The 13,078-nt window shown below is 50.9% G+C and overlaps 1 protein-coding gene across 1 annotated transcript in view; it reads right to left on the reverse strand.

Moving 5' to 3' along the window:
* Positions 1 to 2,449: 2,449 nt before the first annotated feature.
* The window catches only part of SAG (S-antigen visual arrestin), a gene marked incomplete at its 5' end in the record, with an annotated part of 30,280 nt that continues 19,651 nt past the window's right edge, over positions 2,450 to 13,078 (reverse strand). Inside the window, 6 exons of the mRNA XM_082658730.1 lie at positions 2,450 to 2,582; positions 3,590 to 3,605; positions 6,692 to 6,747; positions 8,568 to 8,591; positions 9,735 to 9,812; positions 11,221 to 11,358. Of these exons, the coding sequence (XP_082514856.1) occupies positions 2,474 to 2,582; positions 3,590 to 3,605; positions 6,692 to 6,747; positions 8,568 to 8,591; positions 9,735 to 9,812; positions 11,221 to 11,358 (421 nt within the window). The 3' untranslated portion in view covers positions 2,450 to 2,473. The remainder of the gene's footprint in view (positions 2,583 to 3,589; positions 3,606 to 6,691; positions 6,748 to 8,567; positions 8,592 to 9,734; positions 9,813 to 11,220; positions 11,359 to 13,078) is intronic.

The following is a 13,078-nucleotide window of genomic DNA, read 5'->3' on the forward strand; positions in this document are numbered from 1 at the left end:
AGATGTAACAGGTGAAGTGCCTAGCACAAGGCAGGTGCCCAGGAAATAGCAGGGACCCCTACTTCTCCTTTGGTTGCAGGTTGCAGAACTTTGCCCCAAGTTCTCAGCTGCCGCTTTCTCCATGCAGCACCCTCAGCTCCTTTGCACCCTGTTTCTCCCACTGCACCTACCTAGAAAACCCTGGGCTGCACCTCCAACCTGCACACGGGACATCCTGCCTTCCGACGCCAGAGCAGACACAACGCCTCTAGTGCGCAGGCCCAGCCGAGCTGAGGTTCCATGTCCCGTTCGGGGCAGCGGCTGCTCACTTCCTGCTCACACCCGCACGCCCTTGTAGGGGCGGCCAGCTGCAGATCGTAAACTAGCCAGCACGCGAAAGCCAGGCGTTTTGGTACCAGAATAACCTGGAGGGCCAGGGCTGTCCTGACCTCTGCTCTCCAGGGACTGGCCTTCCAGCTCTTCTCTCTGGCTCTCACACCCGCACAAAGGTCTGACCTATTCCTGCCCACCCTGACTTAGGATATCCTGGGGTCAAGCAATGCAGGAACCAACTGGCTGATCCTCTCACCGGGCCCTGCCAGGCAGACTCCCAAGTCCCTGGCTTGCCCGGCATCTCGGGCGGGAGCCAACCACAGCCAACCTGTGGGCTTGTGGGGTAGGAGGGCAGCAGACGGGCTCAGATTCCCAGAGGAGCATGCCGCCCTCCCTGAGTATCCTGAGAGAGGGGTGTGGCTGGAGTGGAAGCCTGCCGATGGGAAAATCGTGTCTTACCCTGCAAACCCACATCTTTTCACCTGTATTTTTTTCTTAATTTTTTTTTGGCCGCATCACACAGCCTGCAGGATCTCAGTTCCCTGACCAGGGATGGAACCCGTGCCCCCTGCGCTGGAAGTGCAGAGTCTTAACCACCGGACAGCCAGGGAAGCCCCATGCCTGTATTGTTATTATCAGTCTTCCTCCTCCAGAAATGAATCCTCACCCCTGTCAATATCAGAATGCCTCATATCCAACACTCGAGTTCAGACCTTGCTCTGTGTGTATGGGATCCTGTCCAAGGTTCCCAAGTGGAGCCTCCGGTCTAAACCCCAGTCCCCAGGACACAAACCAGCCTGGAATCCTGCTGAACAAACCCAGATGTGGGAGCCTTCATATGCACGGAACCCACACTGTGTCTGGCCCTCCGCCACTGCTGTTTGTCCTGGAGACCTGACCCCGAGTGTCCAGCCCACACATGCCCCCTCCCATTCACCCTCGTACCTCCTGTGAGCCGGTTAAACTGTACAGAACTCTCCAACCCCCTTTCATCCTATTCCCTTGAGACATGGACCAGAGCCTACACATCCCCCAAGCCCCTCCGTGGCCACCAAGAGAGCCATTCAGCCTCTCTGCCATCATTAGCAGGCCCCAGGGCCGGGGTACCATGGGCCAAGAAGGGGACTCTGCAAAGGACAGGGCCCTGGCATCACCTCCGTTACGTCTCCTCCTTTACTCCCGGACGTGAGCATCCTTTCCCCCAACCGCTTCTATGCCCAATCTCGATGAAGACAGTCTAAACAAGAAGCCTGTCTGATTCACAGTGAACTCCCTCTTCTGGGACAACCCATTCCCGGGGCTGGGCTCTGCCATTGTTGGCCCCAGGGCACTGATCCCCTGACTGAAGCTGGGCCAGATTCTCCTGCCCAGAAACGGCACACGGGAACCAGAGGCTCAGAGACTAGGAGCGTTTTGTTCTGAGCCACCACCAGGTGAATGGCCACCCCAGAGGGCAGGACCCTGAGTTCCTGGGCTGGGACCCCGAACCTTCTCTGATTTCCACCCAGCCCAGGTGTGGCAACTGGAGATTCTTCCTTTAAGTCAGTTCTCTGAGCCACTCTGAGGTCCTTCCAATGCATTCCTTTTTTTCCCCTTTAAACCAGCCAACTCGCAGTTCATTGTTTGCATTCAATGGAAACAACCAACAGCCCAGAGCTCAAACAGGACTTAGACCCAAAAGTTAAATCAGAGATGAAGAGTGTTTTTACCCACATGTGTCCACTGCCCTGTTTCTCTTGGGAGGCTCTTTGGGTGCCCTGGAGCTAGGATTGCTCAGGTCATTAGACACACTGCTCCCCCTCCAAGTTTCCAGGGAAACAGCTTACCCCAGGGGTCCTGGAGAAAGCCCGGGACACACCAGGCCCCTTCAAGTGAGTGCATTGATTTCAGGATGCCTTCTCGCCTTGATGGGTCTCCTTTCTAGATGCTGCCCTCCCCCCTGCCCAGACTCAGGGCCCCTCAAGGCTGCAGCTTGCGTGCTGTTGACGTCACTCAGCTTCCCCAACAAGTCAGCCTGACTCACAACCAGGACAGAAGAGACAAACTTTATTTCTGTGAAGAAGACCCGCACTTTGGTATTTAGCATAACTAAAGGGCTAACTGTGGGGCACTGCTACCATGCTGCTAACGACCCCATTTCCCGAGTCCTGAGCCGGCCTCTTCACTCATCCACAGCCGCCTCCTGGTCTGTCTTCTCTTCCTTAACTTCTCTTCCATCTTTCAGATTTTGGCGAGCAAACTCCTCAAAAACCAAATTTTCATCCTGGAAACTAAAATGAAACAAAGAACTTTGATCATGGCATGTTCTTTGAAGCTTTCAATGAGATCTTGAGGAAAACAAGATCTTTGATCTCCCTTTTGCAACACAGGAACCGATCAAGATTTTCCTACGTGATGGAACACAGGACAATGCCATTCTCCTCATAGTTTTTCAAGTAAAATCTCTTTAACAAACAAAAATCAGAGAAAATGAAGGAACCCACAGAGTAGACATACATGCCCGGAATAACTGTGTGTGTATATGTGAATGTGTGCGCGTGTATGCGTATGTGTGCGCGTGTGTGCGTGTGTGTATGCGTGTGTGCATGTCCTGGTACTAGAGAGCAAAAGGAAAGCCAGGCCCTGCGCCGGTATTGAGAGCATGGGGCGTGTATGGAAAGACCCAAAAAGGGGTTTGCGCTTGTCTTGTGCAGATCTCAGCCTATCAATAACCACTGTTGTGGTTGGACTGGCCCTTGTGGTTCCTGTTACGACTGTAAGATGCCCTTCAGCAACAACCATCCAGAAACTTTTAGAAAATAAAGGTTTATTACTTACAGAACCTGGAAATTACACAGCATATACCTGGGGCCACACAGCGAGGTCGTGGGTAGCGAGGGAGAGCACACCGCACAGGCCTGGGGTTCTGCCTTTACTGGGGTTGGAGGTGGGGGCCTAGGGTTTCAAGGGCTCACTCTTTATTGGTGAATTTAAAACAGAAGAGCGGGAATTTAAAGTGCAGAAAGACAAAAAACAAGTGGCTCAAATGATCTGCTATTGAAATCAACCAAACTCTAAAACAAAGGAGAGGGAGAGCCGGCCTGGCTCTGATCGAGTCTGGTGGCTGGCAATGTGTTTATTCGAGTGGATGCCTCTTTGAAGAGGATGTCTCGGCAATCAAAGCTTAAGTCAGGCACTTGCATTACAAAAAAAGAAAAACCAAAAACAACTGTGAGGGGTCACATTAGGGCTGTGGAGAAGGAGGTCACAGAACGGGATAACACCAGGCAGGACTCACCTTTTCTTGGTCTTATCTGTGAGCATGGAAGAAAGGAGAGAGAGATCTATTAGCATAAATCCTGTCTACCGGAAATTTTCTTCCTTTGTTAGGTCACTTTATAGGTGGAGGAATAAAAGGCCTAGATATATGCATTTCATGAGAATGGCGTGGAATTCCTGCTTCTTTGCCATTTCCCACTCGGAGGGCCTTTCTCCCTGCATTTTTAACCATCACTTCCTCTAAAAGTTGCCACCACAACCTTCACCTCCCCAGACGGAATCAGCCACAACCTCGCCTCTAGGACCCTTTCCCTGATTAGCCTCAGCCCCTCTGATGTTGTGCTTCTCCTTTCTAAGCCTTTCTCCCTATGTGCCCTTTGGACCCTGTCCAGATCAGAGTCCCCAGGAGCTGTTACGACCCAGACTTCCACGGTCCAGCTCTCTAGGGGTGAGTCCTGGGACTTGACATTGAACTAGTACTCCAGTGGGGGAAGGGGGTGACTAAAGCTTGAGAACCACTCCCTGGCCCCTCAGGGAGTTTGACTTCTCTCTTAACACATTGATCTTGGGGTAGGGGGCGGGTGCGGGGAGTGGGTTAGATTTTCACATATATTTTGCAGACCCAGGGTTATTGCTAATTCTTTGTGAGGTTTTCTGCTTTTTGTTTTTGTTTTTTTTAATTATTTTTTCTTATTTATTTATTTGGCAGCGTTGGGTCTTTGTTGCTACACACGGGCTTTCTCTAGTTGCGGCGAGCAGGGGCTACTCTTCGTGGTGAGGCATGGGCTTCTCATTGTGGTGGCTTCTCTTGTTGTGGAGCACAGGCTCTAGAGCGCAGGCTCAGTAGTTGTGGCGCACGGGCTTAGTTGCTCTGCGGCATGTGGGATCTTCCCGGACCAGGGATCAAACCGGTGTCCCCTGCACTGGCAGGCGGATTCCTAACCACTGCACCACCAGGGAAGCCCCTTGTTTTTGTTTTTAGCTTTCTGCTGCCCACCTAGTAAAGTCCTAGTGTAATCGCCTCACCACCCACCATGGTGAGCCAGGAAGAACTAAGTGAGGCTACACAGCTCCAGGGGGTTTGGGGGAGCTTGTGGCGGGGCTGAGCCACTGCCCTTATCTCTTGTGCCTGTCTGGAAGGCAGTACCAGGAGGGAAGTGTCTGTGTGGGCTGCTAACCACAGGGGACCTACAGAGAGGCTGACTCATCAAAATGACCCTGGGCAAGAACCATCCTGGACTCCCCCCAACCCTTGTATGTAATAAGTTCTGGTAGCATTTCTCCAGAACTTATTACATACAAATTACTTGGCCCCTGGCCCTGGCAGGGTTTCTTAACTCCAACTTATGCTTTCTCTGCTTAGCATCTACCCGTCTCAACTCGGGGCACCGGGGACCAGGCAGGTAAGATGTGAGCATGCATCTGTGAATGAAACTTGGGACTCATAAACCTCTGGAAATCAAAATTTTGAGGCCATGGTGTGATTTGTCCTTTCTCCCCAAAATCTCACAGTATAAAAGATCATTGGTTTAGCCTTGATGTTATGATATGTTCAACATGAGGGCCATAATGACTGGAACATGAAAATGTCATACCCAGAAAAGGAATCACTCCACTTCCCCCAAGTGAAGTCATAAAGTCTGTTCACGGGGCCAGAAAATGATCTGACACAAACTATGACATCTCCTCCAGTCATAGTTTTAAAATAGCCTTTTAGAATGTCCTTGAAAGGGACCAGAATGTGTCTCAATCTCACGTAGTTAAAAATAGTATTTTAATGATACAAGCATAAATGAATAAAAAAAAATATGGTTAGACTGTATTTTTCCCCCAAGGGAAGTTTTTGTCAAACTTCCAAAAGTTTTGAGTATTTGAATCTAAAATATTTGGAAGAGACACTTTGAGACAAAATAGTTTTGAGACAAAGCCAAAATGAATATGGGGCTCATTCTAATGTTTAAATGCCATTTCATTAAAAACACAGAAAAGCTCTTTATAAAATATAAGAAAAAAAACCCTGCTTGTTTATACCACTTTTACTTAAAATGTTCTTAATTACTATAACTCGGGAGGGTTCTCATCCAGACAGGTCCATTTTACTTTCCTGCCAACTAAGCCACCTTAACACACAGAGGAGAATTTTTCCTCAGAATTTCTGAGATTGCACCTACATTATTTTTGCTGCTTCATTTATCCTTTTAAAAGAGCTGTATTAAGATCTAATTCAAATATCATACAATTTACCTATTTACACGTACAGGCCCATGGGTTTTAGTTTGCTCACAGAGCTGTACAACCATTACTTAATGTACTTTTAACATCCATACAAGAGCCAACGGATTTACAATTCAAAGGAGCCAAGGTATTAGGAACCCAGCCCGACCCTCTTTTCCAGTATTTTCTGTATTCTCATCATAACTGCCATTGTCAGAAATACTCATCATCTTCTAAATTCCTATTAATGCTTCCAAATGAAATGCAAAAGCCTCAGGCTGTCAAATTTACTTTTTTTTTTTTTTTGTCAAATTTACTTTTCACTCAAATTTTATTTAAATCTAAATCCAGGTCTGGGGACTTCCCTGGGGGTCCAGCGGTTAAGACTCCGCACTCCCAAAGCAGGTGGCCCGGGTTCGATCACCTGGTCAGGGAACTAGATCCCGCATGCATGCCGCAACTAAAAGATCCCACATGCCGCAGCGAAGACCAGATGCAGCCAAATAAATAAATTCTTTTTTAAAAAAAGAGAGAGTAGATCCTAAGACTTCTCATCACAAGGACAAAAACACTAAAAAAAAAAAAAAAAAAGAATCCGTGTCTGTTCACAGCAAAGCTTCTGCTTTTAAATCATTCCTGATAAAACCAAACGAGACAACCCGCACCCAAGCAGGGATGCTACGTCCTCCACACACTCACTGGAAGTGGACAAGCCACCCGGCCCAGGACCTAGTAGCCGAGCACTCATTTCTGGGAGGGGGGCCCAGGCACTTGAAGGTGGCCTGGAACCTCGGCCACCTGGCCCTGCCTGTGCTCAGATATGCGGTCAAGGAAGACTAGCAGTGAGTACGTAATAAATCTGTGAGTGGTAAAGGACTAGAAAAAGGCAAGATAATGCGAGACTGACCTGGGTCCTCAGACTGGGGGTGCATGAGGCGGAACGGCACGTCAGCAGTCACTTCACTAGAAAGGAAGAAGGATGCAGAGCGGTGAGAACACGCACACAATTGTAAACGCACAGCCAAGAGCTGGGAGCTGGGGTTGCAGAGCTTCGTGAAAGGTCCCCAGGCCCCAGCTGAAAGAGGACTCAGTGAGAGTCAAAACAAAACAAAGCAGAAATCAGGAAGTGGTCAAGAAGGAATTTTAAATGTATTCCCTGGAATGTGGTCTAGAAACTCCACTTGCGAGAAGCTGAGGCGGCTAGGATTTTTAGGTCCCCCTTCCTCCTGGTTATTAGTTTCAGGGACATGATATTATGGGTAGAGAAGAGGTGAAATCCTGGAGAATAAGGATAGCTTTGAAAAATATCCTTTGCAAAATGTAACTACTTTTTACGTGTTAAATCTGTGTTAAGGCCGCACACAGTCCCTCTGCAGAGAGCAGAACAGGGGTGAGCACGGTCTACCCAACTCCAGAGGCTAAAGGGCTTCGAGGCGACTTGGAATTTATATTAAAAAAGGAAGGCAACAGGGCTTCCCTGGTGGCGCAGTGGTTAAGAATCCGCCTGCCAATGCAGGGGACACGGGTTTCAGCCCTGGTCTGGGAAGAGCCCACATGCCACGGAGCAACTAAGCCTGTGCACCACAACTACTGAGCCCGCGTGCTACAACTACTGAAGCCCACACGCCTAGAGCCGGTGCTCTGCAACAAGAGAAGCCACCGCAGTGAGGAGCCCGTGCACCGCAACAAAGACCCAATACAGCCGAAAATAAATAAATAAATTTTAAAAAAAGGAAGGCGAGGAGTCAGGAAGGGGTGGAAGGGAAATCTAGGCGCAGGAAGAATGGAAAGGGGTGTGGGAAACAAGGGTTACTCCTTGTTTCACCCAGGACCCATCACCTCCCGCCCTGGGGTTACTGCTTCGGTCAAAGCACTTCTGCTGCTAAGGTGCTCCTGGTGGACCCGAATATGGCTGGAGTCTAGGAGAGAAGGCACAGCCTGGGCTCCATGTGAGGGGAGGTGATAAGAGTCGGTGAAGGAATATGTAAGGTCAGTGCCTGCCTCAGACTTGTCTTACCTGCTGCCTCTTTGTGCATGATTTAAATGGCGGCTCTCACTAATCACAATCGCCCACAGGTGGAAACAACCCAAATGTCCACCAATCAAAACGTGGTCCATCCATACCACGGAGTATTTCTCAGCCATAAGAAGGAATGAAGTGCTGACACGTGCTACAACATGGACCTTGCAGACATGATGTCAAGGGAAGAAACAAACCAGCCACAAAAGCACAAATATTGCCTGATTCCATTCATATAACATGTCCAGATTAGGCAAATCTACAGAGCTAGCAAGCAGGTTAGTGGTTGCCAGGGATGAGGGAGAGGGGAGAATGGGAGAGACGGCATAATAGGTAAGGGGTTTCCTTTTGGGATGGGAAAAGTGTACAGGAGCTAGAGAGTGGTGACAGTGGCACAACACTGTGAATGTCCCTGATGCCACTGAACTGTACACTTTTAAAAGGGTAAAATGGTAAACTTCACGTTATGTATATTCCCCCCACACACACACACGGGCAGCTGCAAGGAGTGTGCCAGTTTTCTGAGTGTGCGTGTATGTGTGTGTCCTCGCCCAGGTGCAGGCCCAGCTACGGTCTCAAAGGAACATCCCCAACCTCACACCAAGGTCTGCAGGGTGTTAGGGGCATCATCTCCTAAGACCTCTGAGCATGAGAGCCGGGAAACCAGACTTCACTGTCACTGTTTTGAAGCCCCGGTTTGTCCCCTTTGATATCTTGGAATCAAGCAGAGAATCAAGCAGAGAAGGAAGATGAAGGGGTTTACCTGGAGGTGAGGTCTCCCAGGAGGCTAGGAAACACAAAAGCAAACAGGGCTGTGGTGACTCTCCACAGTGGTAACACAACCTTACTTGCCGTTATTCAGAGGCTGGACACGTGCCCGCCATGTTCCTCACTCACAACTTTCAGGATCTTCGCACCCCTAACAGCCAACTCAGCTATTCCTCTCTACTTGTGATTTCATCTCTTTCTCAAGTGGGTTAGTTAAAAAGAGGAATTACATAGGTTCAAGCCCTAATGTTCAAGAATAAACCTCGGTCCAGAATTTCTCTCTGGGCCACAAAGGCCACGGTGAACTACCTGCTGATCACTTACCTTGACTGCTGCACTCGACCCTGTTTTAGATCCTCTCAGAGAAGATGAAAGAAAACACTATGCACTTTGAGAAACACAGCTACACACACTGTGTTAACGAAATTTGCAGAATCAACCCACGTTCTACTTTGTTGCCCCAACCAAAATTTGGGGAACTCTTCACCTCCTGAGCCCTATGGAATATACACATGGATTTGCTTTGATGGCTGAACTACCGAAGGCTGATCAAGGTACAAGGCCAGAGCCTCTGGCAATGGAATTTGAAAAGGAAAATGAGAAGTCGAGTTTTTCCCTTCTGATAAGATTTTTAAATGGAAAGAAATTGATTTCAAAAAAGATGGGAAACCATTTCCTCAGAACTCTGAGACAGTCATGCTCTTGTATGAAAAGGAGACTCCCCAGTCCTGTGATTGCTCGTTGGGGAGGAAAGGCAGGCCCTTTCCGTCATGGATAGACGCCTCCTGAGAGGCAGGTGAACCAGGATGCCCTGCGAGTTCATTTCACAGCCGCCAGTCTTTTCCTAAGTACAGTCAGACGCTCAACTGATTCTCCTGTTTTATATCAGCTTCCATATGTGAGCACAGGCACACCCATTTTTGCCACGTGGTACCAATAGTGCACGTGTTTCGTAGTCTGCTTTTCTACCTTTTCCCCCGTAATGTTATATCAGGTAGAATTGTGAAACTAGACAAATAGAGTCTCTCTAAAACTCTGCTATGTAATCGATAGAATTTGTGGACTTTTCTTGCTTTCTGTCTCCCAGTCACTCAGGAATGAAACCATTCAGACTACTGACGGCCAAGATAGAGCAGGCAGAGTGCTGGAGCTGGACACTCACCCTGACACCGTGAGCTTCACCTTGATCTGGTAAGACACCAGGATCCCCATGACGGTCTTGTCTATGCCCTCCTTTATGCTGCTCAAACAGAAAAGAAAAACAGAAGAATGCAGGGAGGGGAGAAGCGGGAAGCAAAAACCGGGTGAATCAACCCCACCTCTCCCCACTGCGTCATCCAGGCTCTGCTGTGTCCTCACTGTCTGGGGCGCTGGAAGGCAGCCCTGACGCTGGGTGAAAGGGGGGCTCGGGATTCGGGGTGGGCTTTGCTCTGCCATTAACTGACCCGGTGACCTTGGCTGAAGCTCTCATTCTGGTGGAACCTCAATTTCCTTATCTGTGAAATGAGTATAAATTCACCTTCCTCACAAAAGCATGGAGAGACTGGCAGGTTTATAAAATACTCCATGAACCACAAAAGATCTTTACAAACGCAGTGCGCCGCTGTGGATGTCGTGATTCCTTTGCCCTCGAGTTCACGGATCTAGGGCATCAATCTCCCTGCTCGGCCCTCTCCCAGAGCATCACAGATGTGCTTTAGAATCTAACACACCAACTGGCAAATCAACCTCAGAAAATCCTTTGACTCCCAAGATCCTGCTTTCTGCCCAACGTTCGCTGACCCCGCTGTTCGTCTCGGAGCTACGGGGGCAGGGAGGGCAAACGCGAGAGCTCTTCTCGATGGCATTGCCTGGAGCTGATCGCTGGGGCCTTGGAACACACAGGGGTGGAGGGGGAGATGGCAGCGAAGGGCCCGAGCCTGGGTGGCAGCTCCTACCCCAAACCCTCAGGGCTCACCAGCAGACACACCGCTGGGAATGGAAGCCCCGGAGGATGGTGAGGAGTGACAGGGCTATTTGACGTAGAAGCTTCATTCTAGTTTTTACTAGATCTGCTGGCTCAGTTCGGCCATGGTTCTCTGAGCAGGGTCAGCATATCAGTGCTTATTTTCATTTAAATTGAACTGACCTCTGTAGCCCTCAGGACCTCCTGTTTTTACCTTTCCTGATGGAAATGCATAAACGACCTTTCCATCATTCATGGAGCCAGCTGGGGCACTCAGTTCGTATGCTCAGGGCTCTACACTAGCTAATGACGATTTTGAAGGTAATAGCTGACATTTCTGGAGCACTTACTGTGTGCCAGGCACCACATTTTACATGGACTGTCTCACATAACCCTCAAAACCTCTCTCTGAGGAGCTGTCGCTCCCACACTTTACAGACGGGAAAACTGAGGTTCTCAAGACAGCTCCAGTTATCTGCCCAGGGTGGCCCAGACAGCAAGCAGGGGTGTTGGGGCTCAGCACAAGGTCCAGAGCTGTAGCCACTGTGTCACACCAGGGGTGGGAGTGGGGTCCCTGCTTGGGGCCCCGGGGCCCCGAGCACGCGCTTTGCCACCAGGCTGCGTGTGCAGGCCGCGAGCCCAGGGCTGGGACGAGGAGGGGGCGTAGACCAGCGCCACCGCAGCACTGAGTCTCGGGGCTCACATGGTGCTAGAGGCAAGGTTCGTGTCCTCGTGCTTGATTTTCCCGTCCAGGGCGATGCCCTTTCTCTCGAGGTTGTTAGCCAGCAAGGGCAGCAGGGTCAGCGTCGTGGTCAAGGTGCTGTTTGGTGGTACCTTTTCCCTGCAGGAAGAGACACAGAGAGCAGATTTAGCTGGCTGCTCTTACAGCCTTGAAGCCACCTTCGCCCCCACGAGACCCTGTGTGCCGTCAAGCATTTTCTAGAACCCACGTTCCCTGCGACTCATGGGAAAGACAGTCCAGGTGCCTGTGCCTTTGCCTTGTGAGAAGAACAGCATTAGTGACGTCTCAAAACAGGCTGGCAGCAACGTTAGGACGTTTCTCAAGTCCCTCAGCCTGTTCTGATTGCTGAATTTCTAGAATGTCTTGTGGGGTGAAGTGAGACTGGCCCAAGAGTCAGGGACCACACCCAGTCTCCTCCTGAGGCTTCGTGAACCACGCAGTGGGCTGCAGGGCCAACTGGCCAGTGCCAGCAACAAGCCCAGGCTGGGAGTCGTCACTGTCGGGAGGTTTCAGCGTGTGCCCAGGGAGGAGGGGCGCGAGAAGGGCCGGGTCCTCCACTGTGGGCTGTTCAGACTGGGCGGCTCTGTGGGCCTGGGTGCAGCTGGGGGCAGAGCAGCGCGGTCTCCCCAGGCTGGGCAGCATCCCGGCTCACCGAACAGCATCTGAGGCTGGAGAGTTGGCTCTGCCACTCACCCACGTGCTGACCCCTGGCCTGTGCCCACAGCCGCCATGCAGCTGCCTGCCCTCTCCGACCCCAGAGCCCAGGCGAGCCGTGTCCGTGCTCCTGGCACACCCTCTGTCCTTGTGCCCAGCCAGGGCCCTGAAAACACTGTCCAGGAGCCAGCCTCGGGCCCTTTCCCCAGCCTGCTCTGTAACAGACGGGGAGTCCCACTGCCACCCTCGGAACGGGTCCCCTCCTCCATCTCCCTGGGGAGTTGAAGGCGGCTGTGTCTTCCCTGGCCTCCAAGTGCACACAGGAGGCCCCCGGGCATGCAGAACCCTGCCTGAGCCCAAGGTGGCCCACATCCCTGCATCTGGGCCCTGGTAGAACTTCTCTTAATGAGCTTAGTTTGGGCAGCAGAGTGACAGAAGCACAAATTACACTGGAAAGGTAGCTGTAGTAGGAAGGGGCCCCCGGGATGGGGCTTGGACGATGGCCTTTCCCGCAGCAGCCCTTGCCGAAGGCCTATGCCAAGGCCTGGGGCCAAAGTCCCGCCCGGCCACTTCCCAGCGCCTTTGGGATTGGGACTGGATGGTGGGCAGCAGCTTGGGTGTCAGGTCTGGCCTGGTTCCCAGGAGGCCTGCCCACCAGGGCCCCAGACGCCCCACTTTCAACCTCCCTGCCTCCCACCCTTCTGAGGGTATCCGAGGATGGTTCCCAGTTTTCTGGGAGTCCTTGATGCCAAATGTATCCAAGAGCCGTAAAGAGGCCCAGGTAATGGGGTACAGTAGGGGAAAACTCAGCTGGGGACCAGTTTCTCCTATCATTGTTGGGCGCGTGCCAAAAGGTGAGCCAGGAAGACGCCCAGGACACAAGGATGTTCGAGGACACAGCCTAAAAGGTAGAGTAGACCCCAGGCCTGGCCCCAAGGAGACAGTCAGTGAGTTATGGTTCTTTCCTTCCTCTCTCCTCTCTAGACCTATAAGTCAACTTAGGTCAGGATCTGCTTTAAGTAACAGTTTATCCTGAAGTCGCCTTTTAAATATCATGTAATGTTATCTTGCTGAATCAGCTGTCTTTCCTCACCCCGCTCCCCGAACCCTCCTTCCTCTAACCGTGATAATATTTTTTGCATACAACAATGCTTAGAAAAAAACC

Source organism: Grampus griseus (assembly GCF_964374135.1).
Source record: "Grampus griseus genome assembly, chromosome: 7".
NCBI classification, from domain to species: domain Eukaryota; kingdom Metazoa; phylum Chordata; class Mammalia; order Artiodactyla; family Delphinidae; genus Grampus; species Grampus griseus.